Raw genomic sequence first — 21307 nt, forward strand, 5'->3', positions numbered from 1 at the left:
GTGATTACGCAAGACATTTGGTTGAGATATGTGGGTGTTGCTCTTTTGTCTTGATTGTGTGACCAGGGCAGATGTATTCCCAACTGCTGTTACTATTCAACAGTACAGTGGGGTGGGTTGGTTTAAGTTATGCAAAACACCAGGTCTGGGACTGTCGCTATGCTATCCCAGACCCGTAGCACTCTGTAACTGAACTGTTTGTGCACATCCAGTCACGCCTGTGCTTCATGTCAAAAGTCTCCATTGCTCTATTTTAATTTAAAATTGTTTATTTCATTTAATAGTGTCCTGTATGGTACCTCTAATGTGGGATATAGTTATGGCCACCAATATTGGGGTAGCACTACCCAAAGGCAGCTGCTCAAACTATGCGTGTACCCCATTCTGCAAGCAGCAGTCTTGACACTGTTAAAGCAAGCTACCACTGACAACCCCTTCTGAGACAAAGGAGCACAGAAGGTATTACTATTGGCCATTCTGTTTTAGTGAGAAATTGATAATCTAATTAATGGGAAATGAGGCGGGTAGTTCTTACTGCCTATGGTTACGCCAGTCTTCCCAATCTGAAATGCTAGAGGTCCCACGAAAAAATGGACAAAGATGTGTGATTTAATAAGCATTGCTTTGTTTAGCCACAACCATGCCAATTTAAACAATGTGTTTTAATGTTGTCTTTCGCACTTGCATTGTTAATGTTAAACCAGTTATGATGCTAAATGTTATTTCATGAGTAATTTAATCAGCAGTGTATGTGTGCTTGCATGTGTAAATATATTCTGGGTGTGCGTGTATGTGTGGAAATAGCATACAAATAAATGTATCAACAGTATACATGTGTATTACTTATATATAACCTTATTTGATTAGCACCTTCATTCTGTTGAACAGGAATTTCCCTCATGAATAACAGATTGTATTGCTTCTTTTAAAGACATAAAAAGATACACCAAAAACATAATTTTAATAAATATTCTGGAATTTTGAGTTGCATGCTATTATGCACATATCCCCTTAAAAACCTTAAGTAGAATTCTCTTTCACAAAACATCTCTAAAATCCAGCTACTAAAATTCTTTCAAACTTTATACAATTGAGTAGTGAACTGTTTGAAGAAGCAATTGACCTTGCCCAGCACAATGCAAAGCACACTTCCTATTTAGGAATATAAAGGTGCTTTCTGTCCTACAGACAAATCAAAACACAAAACGAGAGGTCACAAACACAGAATATACAAGTAGAGTTAAGCATGAGACATTCAAAAAGACAAAAAGTACAAGACGACGAGTAGGTCCTTTACTTGTGTCTCTCTCTTTAATCGTGTTCTTCTTCAGAAAAATCATACAAATGCAGCCAACATGTTTCGCCCAATCATGTGCTTCCTCAGGGCTGCAAACATGCAAGGGACACATGTAAGTTTGCGTTCTTTGAATTTGATAAGTAATCAGTGCATGGAGTGTTTACATTCATGAGGTAAATGAACACACACCATCAAAAAAATCATTAAAAACACACATCACATTGAAGACAAATTTAACAAAGAACACGTCAATTGGACTATAGATTTGACAGAGCAAGTGTTAGCACATTAAAGTACACGTATACAGCCATAATTCATATGTATTACTACATGATCTTAACTAGTGAAGTGTTAGAAGGAACAAACTAAAAATTAAGTGACATGCCATCCACCAATAGGAATATGTATGAAAAGAAATAAGAGCAAGGAAGCACAAGACAGAAAATTGAGAAAATTCTCATTCAAATCCCGAGAGTGACATACAGACAACTCTGCCTTACAGTCAAATTCTTTAAGACTTGGCTACTACCCACCGCCTCTAAGTCATGGCAAATGACCGTATCTGAATTGGATGACACAGAATAAGCCTTTTCCAAAATGTAGGATATTCTGCACAGCAGAAAAATTGGTTTTCTCCACCTTCTTTTCCTGCTTACCTCTGCCACACACCACTATTGTAAGATGGTTCCCACAGGTTACAAAACGAGCAGCATGATAATGGGCACAGACCAAGCTGGTAGTTTCTAAGGAAGTGTAGCAGAGGTGGCACGGCTATACGTATGAAAAGTCGCAGCAGCTATGGAAATTGTAAATTGTGAATATGAGGCAAGGCCATTAGAGCCGAGCGCAGTTCTAAGGTAAGCAGCAGCAAAGCTAGTACCTCTGACTTGCCTTTTCAGTTACAGGCTGAGTCTGTTGGCTTTGTCAAAGGCTCCTGGCACACGGAATTTGTATTTCAGCAGAGCCCCAGCAGCAGGAACATTGGAGCTGTTGGGCACACTGAATCTTAACAGCAGCCTGGTGGATGAATGTGGTTTCTAGTGCTGCCAAAGGGCCGTAAACCATTGGAGCAGTGATGCTCAAAGTAAGGCCCTCTTGACCTTTACAAATGACCCCGGGGGTGAACAGCAGCACTGGGCTGCTCTTTACTTGACTTAGACACTAACATTCAGATGTTAAATACAGGTTAACAGAAGTAAAATAAAGGAATCGAAGAAAGTATCCTTTATAGTTTAACTTCATACATTCTTAAAGACACCTTGCAACAAACATGTACAAATATGACAGTCTCTTCAAAAATTCTAAAAATTGTATTTCAGTTACATGCAGAAGCGTTTCACTTTAGTACACCAGATTATATCAGTGCATTTATAAGTATTTTATTGAAGTGATAGTTTTCAAATATGGACTTTAAAGCGTTCTTGCCCTCCCGCCCCCACAGCAATGCCAATAGTTAAATAAGAGGCAAGTCAGTTGGGGTGCACCCTCTGTGTGGCTGGGGCTGTGGTTATACATGGACAACACTATAGTTTATTACATCAAACACGAGAAGGTTGTGTACAGCGCACATCCTCAGCTCATTTTTTTCAAGGTGCTCTTATATCTGACAATGAAGAAAAAGAAAGTAAAGTGAAATAAAACAATTGAACAGGATTAAACAATTTGGTTGAGTGGGGAAGCCAGGATTGATCCCAGGTTTTCGGGTTTTACATTGAAATTCAGCCATTAGATGGAGTATCTCTTTCCCTCTTTCGTTTTACATCAAAAGTTAATCTTTTGTCTTTAATTCTCGGTGTGTGAGGTTAGAGCGTGGGTGGCACAGAAAAGCTACACGAAGGTTCGGTTTGTTTTGGGCTCAAGAGTCTGAGAGAACCTGGAGGTGAGCCAAAGCCAAGCACCGGCGCTTGGTTGAGCCTTCAATAGTCCAACTCAATCACTTCATGGCAATTAAGAAGACAAAGCATAGAAGGATAATATTTGACTCCCATTAAACAATTTGATGAAGCAGGAATTTCATAACCCAGTGCAGGGCTGTTTCAAGATTCTTTGCTTTCTCACAACTCCATATTTTAGTGAGGGGACTACGAGACTGGGTGTTCTATGTCCATGGGTAAAATCAAATTATTTTTGGGTTACAGTCCTGTTTTCCTATCGCATTTGTGCTACCAGTATTTAGTTTAATTTAAGTTTTTCCTACTATTTATAAAAATAGTTTGCGAAAGTGATTACTTTACAGTGCACAATTTGTCACCCATGGACGGCTGTAATCAATAAAAAAACATGCCCTCTGGTTCCATAGTTTCCATTTTGCTCATTACTCAGCAACTGGGTTGTGAGTTTTTCTGGAGGTGAGACTGTCGGAGAACTCTCGCCAAAGAAAGGCCAGGGTGTTGTGGAAGCTGCCCAGACTTTAAACAGGTAGTTCGTAACCAGCATATTTTGGCAATGTGGTAAAGCCAGGATGAAACATCAACTCTCCTAGGGCCATGGCGAAACCTGTCCCATGTCTAATGGTGGAGGTTGGGTGTTTTTGTTTGTCCACTTCATTGAATTGTATACCTTGTTGGGGAGGGGGCGGTGGTCTTTGTCTAGGATTCTTTTCAGCTCTGACTACCTTAGCTCAACATATGAGTGACTAGAGGCAAAAGGGGACTGTGGTGCCTAAGAGTATGTCATTCCAATCCAAATCAAGCTACACTTGTCTCACCCAAAATAGCAAGCAAAGAAGGCTTACTCAAAGGTGGTATAGAGGGGTACTAACTTAGGTACAGCATGACGCATTATTGTCAAATCTGACTCTTCTAGAGACTATGGGCTTAATTTAGAGAGCAGTATAGAATGAAAGCCTCAAAATAACTCCATGACCTACTGTCTACATCATGTACATGCTTAGCTTCCCCTGTGCTTACCTTACATCCACACAAATCCCATCCTCCTGACATCAACAATCACACTTCAGACCATACTTTCAGGGCTCCTGGAAAAATGTTTGGAAGTACCCATGCATTAGCAATTGATATGATTTGCTCTAATAAAGTGAACGAATGTCTAGCACTGAAAATAAATTAACAACAAGCATTGGTAAATGCATTAGGTGTCACCTATGTGATTAATAAGACAGTTTTTTTGGTTGTAAATTTAAGCTTGGCGAACAGTTGTGCAATAAAAGTTACTGAAACTAATAAAAAGGTGCAAGTGCATGGAAGAGCGTTACCTTTGGAACACTCATCAGGTGGAAAACGTACAGGCTTAAATACGTCAAATTAGGTTGAATAGAATTAGGTTTTGCATAGCTGCCAAGTTTTCAGTTTGCTTATGTGGTGACATTCGCATTTTCGCAGTGAGCTTATGTGTGACAATGCAGTGCATTGTGTGTGCCACTTTATTATGAATAGAATAAAGGATGAGCCCCTTGTAATCGTATACATTTCATAAAGGACTCCTTTTTGTGCAATTAAGTGGTTTGAATAAGCTCAAAAGCAGCTGTGGGTAGCATGTATCTGTATAAAAGAAAGGGAGAGACCAGAGGTCACTCATCTGGGTACCCTCTGGATAGCATGACGAGAATAGCATTTTACATAGCTCTCTCAACATACCTGAGGATGTCAACCCCACCTTCGTCATTCTCCAAAAATCTGCATGTGAATTGATTTGAAAAGGATCCCAATTCAAAACAATTCCACTTTACCCTCCCTCGAGGCAACGAAGGTTGAGAGGCGTGGCCTTTGCCCATGTTTCAGATATAAAATAGATATAATAAAGTAAAGTTCCAATCTAGGTAGTTTATGGTACAGTTTAGGGTCTTGTTAACATTTCTTGGAAAATAAAGGGAAGAAATATGCCACTGTGTCAGTAATACCTCCAGGGACGAGGTTTGTGAAAGTAAACTAGGCTAAAGGAAATGAGCATTGAGGATGGGAGAATTTTTAAAGAAGCGGTGAGATGGCATCTATCCTACATTAGATCTGTTTACTGGGTCGAGACCAGATTAGACAGATTCAGAAGAGGAGGAGTGAGCTGCGGACGGACTCTTCTAAATAGAACAAACTATGAGGACCATCTGAGGCTGTCAGCTGCACTCTTCAAGGAAGGGTACTAGCGACACAACACCTCGGGTGGACTGACAAACTCAGGCAACACACCCCACTCTGGGACACCGGTAGGCTAGGTACCTTGGGTAAAAGTAAAGGGTTTCAGAAGTGGGATCCGATTGGGATCTCCCGGCTGGGGGGATCTCTGGAAAGAAGGAAGGGTGGTCACCTTTCCTTACCTGCAGGAGCATTACGAAATGGCTTCTGGGGAAAAGTTTCGGTACATGCAGGTCAAACATGCACCGGAAGCTGCGATCCCTGCAGCAGACATACACCCTGAATCATCCCCCTTGGAAGACTGACTACTGACTGACCACTTACATAAGAAAGCGATTTCCCTTACTTACAGGAAAATTATCAATAACCGGACTGATCCCCTAACACGACTTCGAGATGTCTGGCAGGCCGAGGTCGGGGACTTTGATGACACAGACTGGCACGATCGCATCGCCTAGAGAGGTGGCGGTTTCCTCTAGACTGCGCCTCATTCAATTTAAGATACTGCATAGGACTTATTACACGAGAGTGACGATGCACAAGATAGGTAGAGCCCCCAACCCGCGCTGTCTGCGTCAATGTGAAGACCTGGGGACGTTCTATCACACCTTGTGGATCTGCCCAGTGATCACATCATACTGGACAGGGGTAATGGACACCATCACAGAGGTCTGCGAGCAAGTAGTCCAGCTTGCTCCTAAGTGCTGCCTCCTAAATATATGGGAACCAACTAACCTCAATCATGGGACAGGCAGTGGGCAACAACAGGGATGATTGTGGTAAAGCGAAATATTGCTCAGAGATGGGGGGCGTCACAAGCTCCAACCCTAACGGAGTAGTGTAAGGACATGGACATGATCATGGTGGCCGAAAAAGCTACATATGTTCACAAAGGCTGCCCCAATAAATGGGGGAGAGTGTGGGACAAATGGAATGCCTATAGAGGCCACATCTGTACTCCCCCTGTTGTGGATCACGGCTCGGACGATGAGGCATAAAGGGCAAAGCTGTATAACCTGTACGTTACTATTTATACTGATGATGATGAGATGCTATCTACCTGTTCTTTTACATGGAAAGAATGTACCGACAGATCTTTTGTTTAATGCAATAAAATGGATGAAAAAAAAAAAAAGGAAGGGTACTAGCCACGGTGCGGCAGGCATGGAAGCGGGGTTGCCTTCAAGCAGGACCCGGCCAAGAACGGGCTAGAGTGTGGAAGAGACTGCCTGGCAAGGCTGCATAATAGGAACTGCCGGGCTTGAGCCAGACACACTCATAGTCTTGCTTACTTTGTGAAAGGAGTTTAAATGTTATAATCTGTCGGTGGGGCGTTCTTACTGACTGCTGGTCCAGTTGTACTTTACCTAAGCGCTGCGGACAGCCAATTTCATGCTCAAGTGTAATGCATACGTGAGCACTCTCTGTGTGCAGGCCATGGATGACTACGTCACTGTGGTGCATCCAGTAAAAGCCTGTGAACAAAGCCTGGCCAATAACCGCTCCTGCCAATCAGTGTAAGCGCTGAGCTTCGCACTTCCAGATTGACTGCTGACAATCAGCGCTAGAAATGTGATGGTTCTTGCAAGCTGTCCAGTGAAATCAATCAGCCAATGCTGCTTGGGAAACAAGGAAAAAATGACAAACAAGAGCACATTATCTGCAGATTGTGGACCATACTTTGCTGTTTGCGGTGAGGCAGAGACATAACACAAATGCATTGGTCTGTGCTTCTATCTCCACGGACTTAATAAGAGCATGCTGAGCCCATTTGCTCAGTAAACAAGTACTGGAGTGGATGCCTGCTTGTGCCCCTGGGCGACGGTGGAGTGCACACAATGAGGAACACACTGAAGTGGGCCCCTACTTGTCCCCCAGGGGCACTAGGTAGTTCTGCTTTGTCTTGGGTGAGAAGGACTAAAAGGCATGTCGGATCTCCACGGAGCACGCTGATCCCACAGCACTTGGGCAGTGCTGTAACTTTAAAGCAAGGGTGTAGCTCTTTTTTTTTTTTTTCCGATCGTTGCTTGATACGCTTAAAAGAAGTTCCAAAGCGAATGTGCACAGTATTTTGCAGATGGGAAACAGATAAGAGAATCGCATATGAAAGAACAGGAAATAGAATGCCTACAACCAATAGAAACAAGGAAAAGTAAAGTGGCAAGGACCAATAGGAAGTAAAGCCAGGATGTAAGTCCCTTTTAAGATATATTTGATGCAATAGACTCCACAAGCACAACACAAGCGCTGTGCAGGTGAAACCTAAAGAAGGATTTTTTTACATTGAGTTTATGCGCTAAATATCTGAAAGTGATAAAATAAGTACTTTTCAGATGTGAATTACTCCCTCATTGACTACAATGGAACCACGTTGTAGGAGGTGGAATGATACACAAAGCAACCCCAATAATAAGAGGTGATAAATGTCCTTTCGGCTGATCCAAGATGGGATTTTCTCTCTCTTAAAGTAGTAGCTGAAGGAAGCTGATCCAAAAAACAGTGTTGGAAGGAGACTGACCAAAAGACCTCCCTATGTCTATATGAAGCATGTGGTCTTGCAGACAGCTGCGCTTTCAAACGAGATATAAAAATAATTGGTCCACCCAGTCACCCCTAAGGAAGAACTTTTATGAAATAGAAATGGGGGGCATAATCTGGTACCCCTAAAAAGCAGAGCCATGTTAAAGATAGCTGAGTGAAAATCAGGTAATAAAATATGAGGGGAGGCAAAGGATAGGCTCTCTCGAGTGGAACGTGATTTAAAAAATGGAATGCTGTAAGAGATGAGAGAAAGCGAAAAAGAGGATTAAATATGCTTCTGCATTCATTTAACATAATTATATGAGTGTTTAGGATTGAATGGCACTTTGTTTGATTTGCCTGTTATTGCATTGACGTTTGGCAGTGATTAATTTGTCAAAGAATGAGTGCCGGTACCCAGAGCTCTGCTCCCTCTGCTATTAAAAATTGTTGGACCGAATACCATGGTTATATGGTGCTGAATTAATCTCTGGCCTCTTTAAATCACGACCAGACATTGCTAGCCTTTTATCTTGCTGGTCCCTGCTTTCTCACTTTGTGCACCCTTCTGTTTTTCTTTTCCCCTTTCTTTTCCCGTTTGAGTTTTATTTTTTTTTCTCTCCTTTGCTTGTGGTCAATTTCTTATGAGGAAAAATAAGTGGTTGTCCCCAAAAATGAGTTCTCTTGGGCCCCACCGGCAAACACAGTCTCAAATTAAGCACTGTCATTCTGGTTATCTTATGTAGAAAATAAATTAAAGCTTTTAATCACACAAAACATAAATGTGTCTGTTGTGCCTGTAATTCTTAGAGACCTTGATGCCAGAGCCAAGAGTGAGCGCTACCGGGCCCTGTTCCGTCTTCCAAAGGATGAGAAGTTGGATGGTCATACAGACTGCACTCTCTGGACCCCCTTCAGCAAAACACACATCTCAGGACAGATGTTTGTTTCCACAAACTACATCTGTTTCACCAGCAAGGAGGAGAACCTGTGCAGCCTTATCGTGCCCCTGCGAGAGGTAGGTACCCAAGCAGCAGCTATCAATGCTACTCAAATTCTATGCATTTTCTGTTCATTTTGTTGAACATGCACATTTAAAATGTAAGTCCTAATCCCGTTGTGTTTAGGGCATGAAGCCTCATCTATAGTTTGGTAACAGATTTTCTCTGCATCTTGCAAAATATTCCGAGGTCGAAGTGGGTGTGAACTAGTGACAGGGTGTTTGCTAGAAGTGTATGAATACTAACTTTGACATCATTACCACTCATAGCCTATATTCTTACAGGGGATTTGAATCTGGAATTTGTTTAGTTAGATGGACAGGATTTTTAATCCGCACCCAGTCTTCAACTTTGATTTTCCCTACACAATGTTTCACTCTATACCTGATATTATAATTTAGTTTTGCCTTACAGATCCCCCTTTTAACTTTGAGTGAATAACATCTCTTTATTCCGTCATGCACTTTCTTCTGATGCAGTTTCATGATCCAAGTTAGTCAAAGTTTGAATGATGATGGTCTCCCCGTCGAAACTTCAAAAGGACTCTTCCAAGTGACCGAATAAGGAGTAGTGCAGTAATACCATTCAATGCTGTCAACAGCCTTTTTACTTCCATTGTATTTCTAACTTGCATTGCATGCGTTTAACCAGTGCTTATGGGTGATAAAGGGCAATTGTAAGAGGCTTAACACTACATTAAGTTAATCAAATCTGTTATCTACTTAGAAACAAATTGCACCCTGTTATAAGAAAAATAATCCTTGGGGAAAACCTCCCCTCAGTAATATCCTTTAAAAGAATGCAATTACTGACCTACTATTAACCTCTAAAATGAACTTGACCCCCCCACCACTTACTGTATTAATCTTTCACCACTTTCCTACCTGTATGAAATTCATTAAAGGGACTTACAACATCAACTGCCAATTTTACCCATGGACCTTCTGGTAACGCTATTGGTTATAGAGGAGAAGGAGTGTTGGTCTTATGTTGTTTGTTTCATTTCGAGCAGGTTACACAGTCTTTTACCATTTCAGTCCATAACTGGTCACCAGAACTCAGAAAGTACCCTTTGTTTAATTACTCTCTGACCAAGATGGCCTTCTTGGTCTCGCTCAATAATCTTGTTTAGCAGATTGAAACATCCTGCTACCGTCCAGTTTATATCTCCTTACAAAAGCCAATTCCTCATCAACCTCCATAGATTAAAACAGCTCTTCTTCCTATATGCCGCTTAACTGACTGACATCAGCTACATCGATTAAAAATTCTTTGTCATCATTTGTGACTTCTTCTTCCTGCAATTGAAGTGGTGACCTTAACAAGTAATTAGCGCTAACATTCTTCCACAAAGGGATATATTGAACCTCAAAAGTGTACTACATTATTTTAGAACTTAGTCTGACTACTCCAAGAGTTTGATTTTTGATCCCCTTACTATTGAGTATGTAAACAAGAGGTTTGTGATTAGCCATTTGTGTAAGGTTCCAACCCCCAAAAACCCTTTGGCTTGCTCAATAACCAAGCATCATGTCAAGAAACCTTTTTAAAGAGGGAATGCAGCCTTTCAGAGTGACCCTGTCATTGGTGGGGCAAGCTCACTACTTTTTCCATCCTCACCTTTTTGTGATATTATCGCTTCTAACCCATACTTGCTGGCGTTCACTGTTAGTACACTCTTTCCTTGAGTCACAGGATTTCAAAACATTTCCTGATGACCCCCTTCTTCTTCAAATTCCTAAATTCTTTTTCACAAGCTTCATTCCAGGCTAAGTTGTTCTTTTCCCTAAGCAGACTCCTGGTATGTTCTCTCATAGTTGAAAATTAAGAACAAACTTGGACTAAAACTCAAAAACTAACAAACATTGTGGTACCACCAATTCAAAATGGCGACATGCCATATAGAACATCTCTGTGTACATTTGCATGAAGACGAAGAATGCTTATCTCATCCGACTCGGTGTGTGAGCTCCAGAGCATCTCTCTGCTTTGAGGAATAACAGTGGGCTTGCATGTGGCATGAGTAGGCTATCCTGTTTTATATTTGAACTTAAAATAAATGATAAAACCCCACCCAAAAAGAAACCACCCTCATCAGTGTAACAAGATAAACACCTGCACAACCACAAACTAAAATGCCATTCAAAGAAAGGAAAGTGAGGAAGAATGAGTCCTTTTTCTTTCTTTCTGAAGTAACTTGAAGTAAGAAGATTTGTTAACCTCAGCTGTCCTGCAGTGCCAGATATTAACTGCTTTATGAAAGTCATTGCCTTTGAGTAACAAACATACTACATGGAGCCTTGGGCTACCACAGTTGGGCCAATAATAGAATTACATCACACATTTAAAGCTACATTATATAACAGGGTGCTCCGTCTTCCAAGTAGGGATCAGGAGATTCAGTATTTTCCAATGGTATTCGGCTTTGCCCCAACCTCAAGAGATTTGTTGCAGCCATTTTCCTAGACTTCTTTCAATGGGGACGTGGAGAGTGGCAAATAATCACTGTGTTATTGGTATCTGAATTAGGAACTGGCATGCTGGGCATCCCTTGTAAGACAAGGCTGACGCTGAGCAGAGCATGGCTTGTTCTTCACCTAGCATCCATCTCAGTTTAATGAATTCTATGTTGCAGGGTGTTTCTGTGGATTGAATATGTGTTGGAGTCCAAAAACTATTTATCAATTAAGCCATCTTGGAGACTTAGGTCCCTAGCACTGCTTTAAGTACACAGAACACATAATGGCTTTCACCCCAGCTTGTTATACATGTTTCCTAAATAGAAACACCATTCACACTGCACATTCTCCCTATAAACACCACATGTAATACAGTGACATAGCACAGTCTCAAGAACAACCGGACGACCCTATTTTTGCGATACTGAACTGATTTTATGAAGAGGGTCAGTGGACACCTATACCACAAGTTCAAATAAACAAGCGGGAAATGGTATAGTCCAAAGCTCTGTTTTTAATATAAAAGCAGAGACTTCGGTGGTCATATATCTGAAAATACAGGGTTTGAAAAAATGTTATTGTCTACTGGTGCTCGTGGAAGACAATTTCTATGGACTAGAATCTAGAGAATGCTGAAGTGATTCTGGTATTTTACTGACCTCTGCTGGTCGTTTTCTATCAAGACAGTTAAATAAATGCAGTAGAACAGGAAAAAAAAAGTCCCTAAGCGGAAGCAGACCAGTCCTAGGGCTGATATCCAGAGCGCACAAAGTACATACACATTTAAATATATACTAAAGTATATACAAGAGGTCTTGAATGCTCGACCTAAAAGATGTGTGCCCCTGCCCTATGGATTCCATTGGCACCATCTGTCAGTCAGGGCCGGCTCTAGGGCAGTGCTACCGCACCGGGTGCTGCCTTTAGGCTGGGACATCGTGTTTTCAAGTATATAATAGTTTTAAGAGCATCTTCTGCCAGCCCTCAATAAAAATGTCAAGATAACTCCGTGATTAATTTTCTTCCTACAGAAAGATCGGAGGTTTGTCTAGTGGAAGCTTTGAGTCATGGTAGGGTAGCGCAGATTGTTAATATGCCTGCTGTAAAGAACCTGTAACAGCAGATCACAAAGTGCAAATAATTTAAATAGATCAGTGGGTCATTGCTTTTGTCTGAGAGATCCTTTTGTTACTTTCGGTTAATAAGTTAACATCCTAGCATAGAACAGTGAGCTATTAACTGTCATCAAAGAGCTGCATGCTACCTGCAATGTATAGATGAGAGAGTTATGATTTTTCCCCCGTCTTTCATTATTCTAATGTTGGAAAAAGGATTAATTTGGATATAAATCAATTCTGATTATTTAAAAAGAACCCCCAACTGTTATGTTATGTTATGTGTTCTTGTATAGCGCAACAGCTGCCCCAGCGAAGGGGCGTCCCGGCGCTCCGACAAGCAGAGAGAAAGAAATCTAGAGTCAGAAGAGTGACAGAGAAAGAAGGATGCAAAAAAGAAAAGAGACCTATGCAGTGGTCTTAGAACCAGAGGGGAAGAGGTATGTTTTGATGGCCCTCCTAAACGAGAGCAGGACCTCAAGGGCACGGATATGAGCAGGAAGCGAATTCCAAAGCCTGGCCGCCAGGACGAGGAAGGACCGCCCTCCCGCTCTGCAGCGTTTAAAGCGTGGAACTACTGCAAGATTATGGCCCAGCGACCTCAAACAACGCGGAGGAACGTAGGATGTGAGAAGGTGCTCCAGAATCGGGGGGGTGGATGACTTAAGAATCTTAAAGGAGAGACATAGGGTCTTAAACTCAATCCTTTGAGCCATGGGCAGCCAGTGAAGTTTCAAGATGGTTTCCTTCACCGAGCAAAATCTAGGTAGCCTCACCAGGGCTCTGGCTGCCGCATTCTGAACTCGCTGCAGGCGGATGACTTCGGCCTGATTGGCTCCCACCAGGAGGGAACTCGCGTAGTCGAGCCGAGAAAGTATGGTAGCCTGAATAATTAGCTGCCTAGTGGGGGAGTCAAAAAACTTCAGGGTTGGCCTCAGTCCCCGCAGAACCCCAAAGCAGACTGCCGCCACTTTTTAGTGTGGCCGCAGAAGCTAAGGGCAGAGTCTAGCCAAACACCCAGGTTTTTGACCTCCGGGACCGGGATAGGGGCTGGGCCCAACTCAGGGGGCCACCACTGATCACCCCAGAGACTACATTGTTTCCCAATGATCAAGACTTCGGTCTTTTTAGCGTTAAGTTGTAAGCAATTAGTCGTCATCCAGCCTGCCACTGCTGTTAATCCCTCTGTGAAACCAGAGGCCTCAGAGTCGGAAACCCCATTTAGTGCGACCGCCAGTTGCGTGTCGTCAGCATAGGAAACCATAGTCAGGCCCCACTGCTTGGCGACAGCCGCCAGCGGTATGGTGTTACGTTTTAAATTCTGAGTTTGTGCTTCTCCAGACCAAGCGCTATTAAACTATACTGTTTACCAGTGTGGATGACATGTGACTCCTACACCTTATAGTCCCCTGTCTTATGTAACATTTCCTATACACTGATTTGCACACCTATGATTGATTGTCTTTGTGTAGAGCGCGGGTGATGTAAAGTGCTCTGACACCCTACACTGGTATAAGTGGCGCTATACAACTAATTAAATGCATCTGAGAGATAGAGTGGTTATGGAGACTTGAGGGGAACTGTTAAAGGGTGGTAGTGAGGGAATCCATGGAAGAGGTGGTCACTGGGGGGGCGCCAACAACCATTGCCGCACTGGGCGCCACCAGCGCTAAAGCCGGCCCTACTGTCAGTCTCCCCATAGCCTAGTGAGAGTGCTTTAGCTGCCCTCTACACTGGGTAGGCGTACACTTTCAGTGCACCAAACTTTGGCCGCTGGTGGAGAAGCTAAACAACATGCAATCGATTAGGCTTGAAATGGATGCGATAACTGGGAAAATAGACTGAGACACTCAGAAAAGTTGAAGAAGGGCAAAAGTTGTGTCGCTGTGGGATTTTCAGCCTTACATCTAGTTTCAGGAATTTGTCTGGTGAAATGTATACAGTGTACCTAAAGCTGGTTTTATCACAGCACCTTTCAGGCAGCTAAGCATTGTGCATCTTTACATCCAGTTTAAAGAAGCATGGGTTGACATTTCAAATGCAGAGGAGGAACAGGAAGAAGGAGTTACAACATAATTTGTAAGGCATCATACAGAATGTAAAATGTAATCTATATACATTGGCACTGGGGTTTCATGAGGTGGCGGATCGAACAAAAAGCAGAGAAAAGAACAGGGTCTTGAGTTTTTTTCTGAAGTTCTAAACGGTTAGGGCTAAATCCTGCTGGTTAGTTGAAGGCACGCATGGGAAAGGCATTTTTTCCTTTCTGGTTTTGGATACATCTACAATTGGTTGGTGCTTTATGTAGAAATGACAAGCAAGGGATCAATAGTTTTTTTGCTAGATATCCTATATTTCCATGTGTATAGGCTTCTACGGGAACATGGATTTAAATTTGAGTACTGCTCGTCCTTGGAGTGAGCGGATATGCCTCAGGGTAGTGATCATATTTATTTTTCCAGTGATTGCTCCGAATCCTGTATAAATGGTCCCTTTCAATGGCCTCAGTTTGGAGTCGGGCAGGCCTGTGAAGATGGTACTGGCCATTGAGAGTCAATGCGAGGGGGTTTGTATGGTTGTGCAGAGGGATGGGCGCCCGAAGGGAGGATTTTTCTTGAGTGTGAGGCTGATCTGATACCACGTGTAAGAAACTAGACTGTTAGCCTATGTGATAGAGAGGCCTTGGTCTTAATATGGCTTGTGGCCGAGCTATAGGACAAATAGTCTTCTGCCTAAAAGTAAAAGTAAGTTTCTTTGAAAAATTCAGTGCTTACTCTTGGTAGCTTGGCAAAAGCCTCAAGACCTTTCTCAGAGAAAAGTGCTTATCCTTCACGTACATCAGCACCAGATCATCATTAAAGGTGACAAATAATTAGACCAAAATTCTGAAATTAATTTAAAATAGTTAAGACACCCAAGTGATCTGTATGGGTCAGGAGTTGCAAAATAATGTACAAATATTAATGCAAAAGAATAGAGAACCAAAATTCAGTGTACTTTTATGTGAGTGTGGTAGACCAGGTCCTCCACGGACGACCAATAATGTGGCGTTGCCAGGAAAGCTGAAGTGGCTTGTCCAAACGAACAGTACTGTCTTTTACCTTAAAACCGGCAAGCAAAAAAGGCAGGATGCTGTGGCAGCGTTGGGCTCCACAAGGTTGAAAATGCTGGTTCCACCAACCCGCTGAAGGTCCGAGCCTTGCTGCAAAAAGCTCTTAATGTGACAAAACCTTGAAATCACAGTGTTGTATGATCAGATATCCAAGACAAAAACAAGCATTTGCAATGCAATAGGTCTCGCACTATTAAAGTCTGAGCTATTGGCATTGCTATTAATAATGCAACACAAATAGCTCAAACATTCAGTAATGCGGGACCTATTGCATTGCAAATGCTTGTTTTCTTAAGACATGGTACGGGGCAGAGTCAGAAAGGGGGTAACAAAAACGAGCAACAACATCCTTCCAAACACTGCAGTTTGTTATTACAGTCTGGCTCCAAGGAAACATCTGAGATGTACCGAGGAAAAAGCCCTGAGCTGAATAAAAACATTGACACCTAGACGAGGTTTGTCCACTTATTGTCCGGGTGGAGGGCTCCGATCACCGCCCAAACCTGCCGCGAAGGCGACTTCTACGAGCCGCAGGCTCTTCGAGGGTGAAACATGTCAAATTCCAAAACCTTGGCCCATGTGGATTCGGAAACACTAGCCCATGTGGTCACAATAGACAACCTATCCGAGGGTAACACAGGCAGAATAGGAGACTGTGAGAACGAGTCAATTGGTGAACGAGTAGATGCATGCGCAGGTCACGTACGTACGAATGAATTAAAAAATGAATGACTGGGCACAAGGCTAAAGTATTAGTTAATGAGTACTGGCAGAGCGCAGGCACCTCTCACGAGTAGATGACACCACCCTACAACATCCTGGCCTCCCTCAGTCTTAAGCATTCATCCAGCCACACTGTCACTTGTTTTTCACTCATTCATGCACTCTCATTCATCCATTTGTGCATACATCATTCATCCATACATTCCCTTTTTCGTGCATTAATTCACACACAGCCCTCCATGACCTCTCTTTCACAGCGTTCGAGGCTCCCACCGTGCTAGTCGTCGCTGCCGCTCTCGTCGCTCATGAGCCCGTTGGAGGGGCTTTTGGCGCCGTTGGGTCGGGTCCTCCCCAGGAACTCAATCCCCTTGTCCATCATGCCAGGCATGGTGGGGCTGCGGTGTGTTAGGTGTGAGTAAGGGGCAGCCCCGCGCCTGGCCGGCTCTGGGTCTCTGGGAGGTGGGGAAAGTTAAACATGGAGTCGCGGTGGTGCTGCTGCAGGCGGCGCTCGGTTACGCTCATAAACGACGCCCCTTTACGCACAGCAGGAACGTTAGAGCAGAGGCGGGGTGGTGGCTGAGGTCCGTTTGCTTTCTGTTATGCTGTCTGAGTCTGAGGACAGTTACTGGGTGCCGCTTTTCAGTCCCTGGTTGTTCCTGTCCGTCGGTCTGTGCGCTGCTGTCGCTCATCGCAGGCAGCCGAGGAAAGGAGCTTTGGTCAGTACTGCAGGAAACACCGAGGTTTGTTAGCCGCTTTCTATCTCCTAGGAGGAATCCCGCCCGCATGTGTGCTTGGACAGCAGCAGCCCTGCTCCAGGAGTGAGGGACACGGATGGGAGCGGTGGTGGGGGAAGCGGAGGGCACAGGGGTGTGGGGGTTTGGAGCAGGAGCACATAGTGGCTGCGCGGTGCCTAGGACGTGCGTGTTGAGAAACTGCATGCTGGCTTGCGAGGGAAGCGGGACAGGAGATGTGCACGCCGCGTGGCTGTAGGCGCGTACACCAACTCAAATCCGGCAAAAGCCTGCGCGTGCACATCTCCTGTCCCACTTCCGAGGCAAGTCAGCAACAATAGATCTCGCTTGCGAGCAGCGCTTCGCGCTGCGTTCGCAGGCGAGACCTAATAATGTGTTGCCAAAATATTGTGGCAACAATAGTGAGGACCAAAATATCACGGGTATGTGCATATAGCCAAGCATAGAGTTGCTATTCTTAACTCCAAATCTGCTTACCTTGAAGATACGTCTTCAGGGTACATAAATATTGAGTTAAAGATAATAAATATATGCTAACCCATATAAACATACCTACATGATATTTAGGACCTCGATATTTGTGCCTCAATGTTTTGGCCCCACGTTATTCCGTAGTCGGAGCCACCAAGGGTTCTTTGTCATTGGGCACCCTATCCCGCCCTTGCACTTTACTCTTGGACTTAAGAAACTTTTTGAATGTTTTAGCTGAAGCCTAGATGCTTGCTGTAAAAAGCTCTGGTTGATACAAACCAGGAGGCCACTCGGTACGCCTTCGCCAGGCAACTTCGGCAGCTTGCCCATTCCTCCAGAAATTAAAACATTTGTAACTCACGATTTTTGGTACCTCAGTTCTGCTTAAGAGTGGAGGGAATGTAACTCTTGACTTGAAGGGAACTTAAGGAGAGAAGGTATTGTATTCAAGCAGAAAAGGAAAGCTAATTGAGAAACAGTATCAGAATCCTGATGAGATCTGACCAAATCACTTGCAATTGTGTAAAACTAAAACTCTAGTTTGAATTTTGCATTCTAACCCTCAAAACAAGTAAACAGAACACAATAAGCAGGTAGACTGCACCGTTTGTTGTCTGTAGTATTCAGGAAACAATGTGACTTTCTCCTCCAAGTAATAATGCCATTTGCTTTTTGAACTATTCTGTACCAATTACGATTTTAAACTTGTCAGTTGTAATGGAACTGCAAGGTCAATATAAAGCAGGACTGACCTTGAGGACTTAATTATAATGGGTGCATAGAAAGCTCTCTGCAAACACGTTGTCTTCTACTGTACATAGGACAGCAGGTTGGGTTCATAATATATCATTACATGCACTGTGATCAACTTTCCATAATTAAGACAACAGTTCCCTAAATGATGCTCCTAAACCACTCACGCGCTGCGGGCTTGGCTTTATGTTGTCACCTTATATCCTTCAGCGGAAATGCATCTCTGTTCTCCACTGCAGGTCATAAAGGACTTGTATTATTTTCAGAGATGCTGTGGCCCTTTGAGCCTTGTATTTCACATTCTTTGTATTGCAACGAGGGCTGTGATACCACCTCCTCCTTTTACTGCATCAGCAGACATTCACAATATTCTGCATAATCTGTGTTTATTTCCTGCATTTAGTCAAATATTTTCCACCCCTGTTTGGCTTTAATTCCAGCTTCAGTAAAGTATTCCATTCGTCCAGACATTAATTGGTCGGTGGGGGCAGCAACAATTAGTGCAGCAGGTGTGGTGTCACCAGGGCTTCGAGTGCGAAGCGCCTGCTGGACTCCAGTTCTGCCAATTTTTACCACCCAATCAGACATTGTCGTGGGGGGGTAGCATTTCTCTTGCTTGCAGTGTCTCTCAAAGCCCCCCTTTGCTTACACCACTATATGACACACTCCAAACCATCTTGAGTGTTAAATATTATCCACTTTGCCATGGTTGCCCCATACATAATTGAGTGTGTCTTGAAAGCCGCTTGGTCTTACACATTACCTATTATGACCGGATTTGCAACGATTTTCCACCTAGGTTCAGTATAGGTACGTAAAATCTCCACTTTGTTCATGGAAATTAAAATTCCTGATTCAAGATAGGCCATCCTTTTCTATTCGCTAAGTGCATTTGTTAACGGGAGAATTCTGCCAGAGTGGCAAATTACAGATAGGTTTGTGGTTATTCTTGAGAGATGAGATCCTCCTGTAAGTGTTGGGAACAAGCACAGAAATGTATTGAGGATCACAAACAATTTGCTTGTGGATCCCCTCTTTAAATTTCCCACTTACTCATTCGAAAGACAGTGAGTGCATTTCTAGAGTGGTAATGAGGAAGAAACATCCTTCTAGAAATAAAAAGTTAGATGTGCTAGTTCCCTTTTCTGTTAAATTTACGTATACAAAAATGTCAATTCGATGAAAATGTTCATCCATAAATGCTGCACATGTGAGCTTTCATGAGTGGGGATAGATTTGTCAGATGAGGGACTGGACTACTGCAGTGTATAAATGTGGTGCTGAAAGCGGCATGTTGTCATCAATTAGATAGATTTGTTGCTGAATTGATTGTTACTGTATACAATAGCTTGCAGAAGTTGTGTCCAACAGGACACATGGCAGGTGAGTGTTCTGTTGAGAGTGACACGTTGCCAGTGGGCTGGCCTTTGGGGGTAGATGCATAGAAAATTAGACTGAATGCAGAAGTGGAGTTTGTGACTTTAGAAGTTGTTGAGGCCATAAGTATGGGAGTGGGCATTAAGTAGATCAGCCAGATGTATCATTATAGTGGTTGCAAAAACTGATCACAAAGCAGTGCCTATAGAGGTTCCAAATGTCATATCCGGAGTGGAATGACATCAGTGCGATCCAGTCTGACACCGGTGAACATGCAAAAGGTAAGGAATCTTAACTCAGTTAGATCCTCTACCAGAGCATTACTAAAAGTAAGTAACTCGTACTCTAACTGCATTAGGTCCAGGGTTCAGAGCACCTGCAGAGGGCAAAATCCACACAGTAAGGATTAGCTTCCTTTTTAGGTCGAGCCTGGGCAGCGCATGTGCTGTTCTGCGAGGCATGCTTTCATGCTCAGGTATGGACTTGAAGCTCTGCCCATATTTTTCATTGGCTTGGGTCATTGTCCTTTGTAAATGTTGGCTTCTGATTTGTTGATAGGCTTATTAGTCCCTCCTTAGTACCTCCCTGTCTTCTGTTGTTACTCCCATTAGGACTGCCCCTATTACATGTGTCCTAACTCGGGAGTTTTCATTGGAAGTTTGGAGAACTATTTTCTTAATTAATATAGACAGGACTCACGGGACGCCAGCAATGTATTAGCAGCACGCCATGCGCGCTTTCACTGTGGCTGCCCTCCCCCCCCCCCCTCCCCCCCCCCCCACTGCACTCGGGGGACTCCGGCAATGGCGGCTGCTTCTATATAAGTAGTGCAATGCGCGCTTTCAATATGGCAATTCAGTAGGTCTTGCATTTGCAAGAGTTTGAGCTATTGGCATTGTAAATGAAAATGCCTTGTATTTATGTGTTGGTTTTTAAAACATAAATAAAAGGCATTGTCATTCATAATGCCAATAGCTTAAACTCTCGCAAACGCTGGACCTATTGCAATGCAAATGTTTGTTTTAGTAGCATGGAGAGGAAGAGAGAAGCCGCAGTGTGAGGGACAGCTTGTCCTCCTTAGAGTACCTAACGTTTCTCCCGAGTAAACCAATTGGGGAGAGGAGTTGGCCTAACGGCTAGGGCGCTCGACCTCGGACCTGGGGAACTGGGTTTGAGTCTCGGTAATGACGCTGAACATCCTGTGATTCTGGGCAAATCACTTAATCTCCCCGTGCCTAACAAAGAATGAATGTGTGTCCTATTGTAACGTAACTGGTGCTATGTAAAGCGCTCTGATACCTGATTGGATTCGGGTCAAGTTCGCGCTATATAAAACTACAAAAAAAAATAAAAACAAATGCTATATTGGCAAGACAGAGTCTTATAAAATCGGATTACGAGAGCATCAAGAGATCCTGGATGACTCCAGGCCAAGCTATGCTTTCCCCTTAACCTTGGACGTTTTATCATGCCCTTGTTGAGCCTAAATTACCACGTAATTATTGACCTTATGGCAAATTTTTTATGACAGCAGATTTATTTGATATGTCTGTGGTTAGTCCATTTCTGAGACAATTGTACGCTCTCAGGTGGTGCTTCGGACCCATTTGGAGGCATGATATTTCTTGCTGATGGTGAT

At 43.2% G+C, this 21307-nt stretch overlaps 1 protein-coding gene across 1 annotated transcript in view; it reads left to right on the top strand.

The window, feature by feature from the left end:
• Positions 1-21307, top strand: part of TBC1D9 (TBC1 domain family member 9) — a 386514-nt gene that overhangs the window by 242625 nt on the left and 122582 nt on the right. The window contains exon 6 of the mRNA XM_085641600.1: positions 8716-8923. Within this exon, the coding sequence (XP_085497726.1) occupies positions 8716-8923 (208 nt within the window). The remainder of the gene's footprint in view (positions 1-8715; positions 8924-21307) is intronic.

This window comes from Triturus cristatus, chromosome 2_2, assembly GCF_964204655.1.
Source record: "Triturus cristatus chromosome 2_2, aTriCri1.1, whole genome shotgun sequence".
In the NCBI taxonomy this organism is placed as follows: domain Eukaryota; kingdom Metazoa; phylum Chordata; class Amphibia; order Caudata; family Salamandridae; genus Triturus; species Triturus cristatus.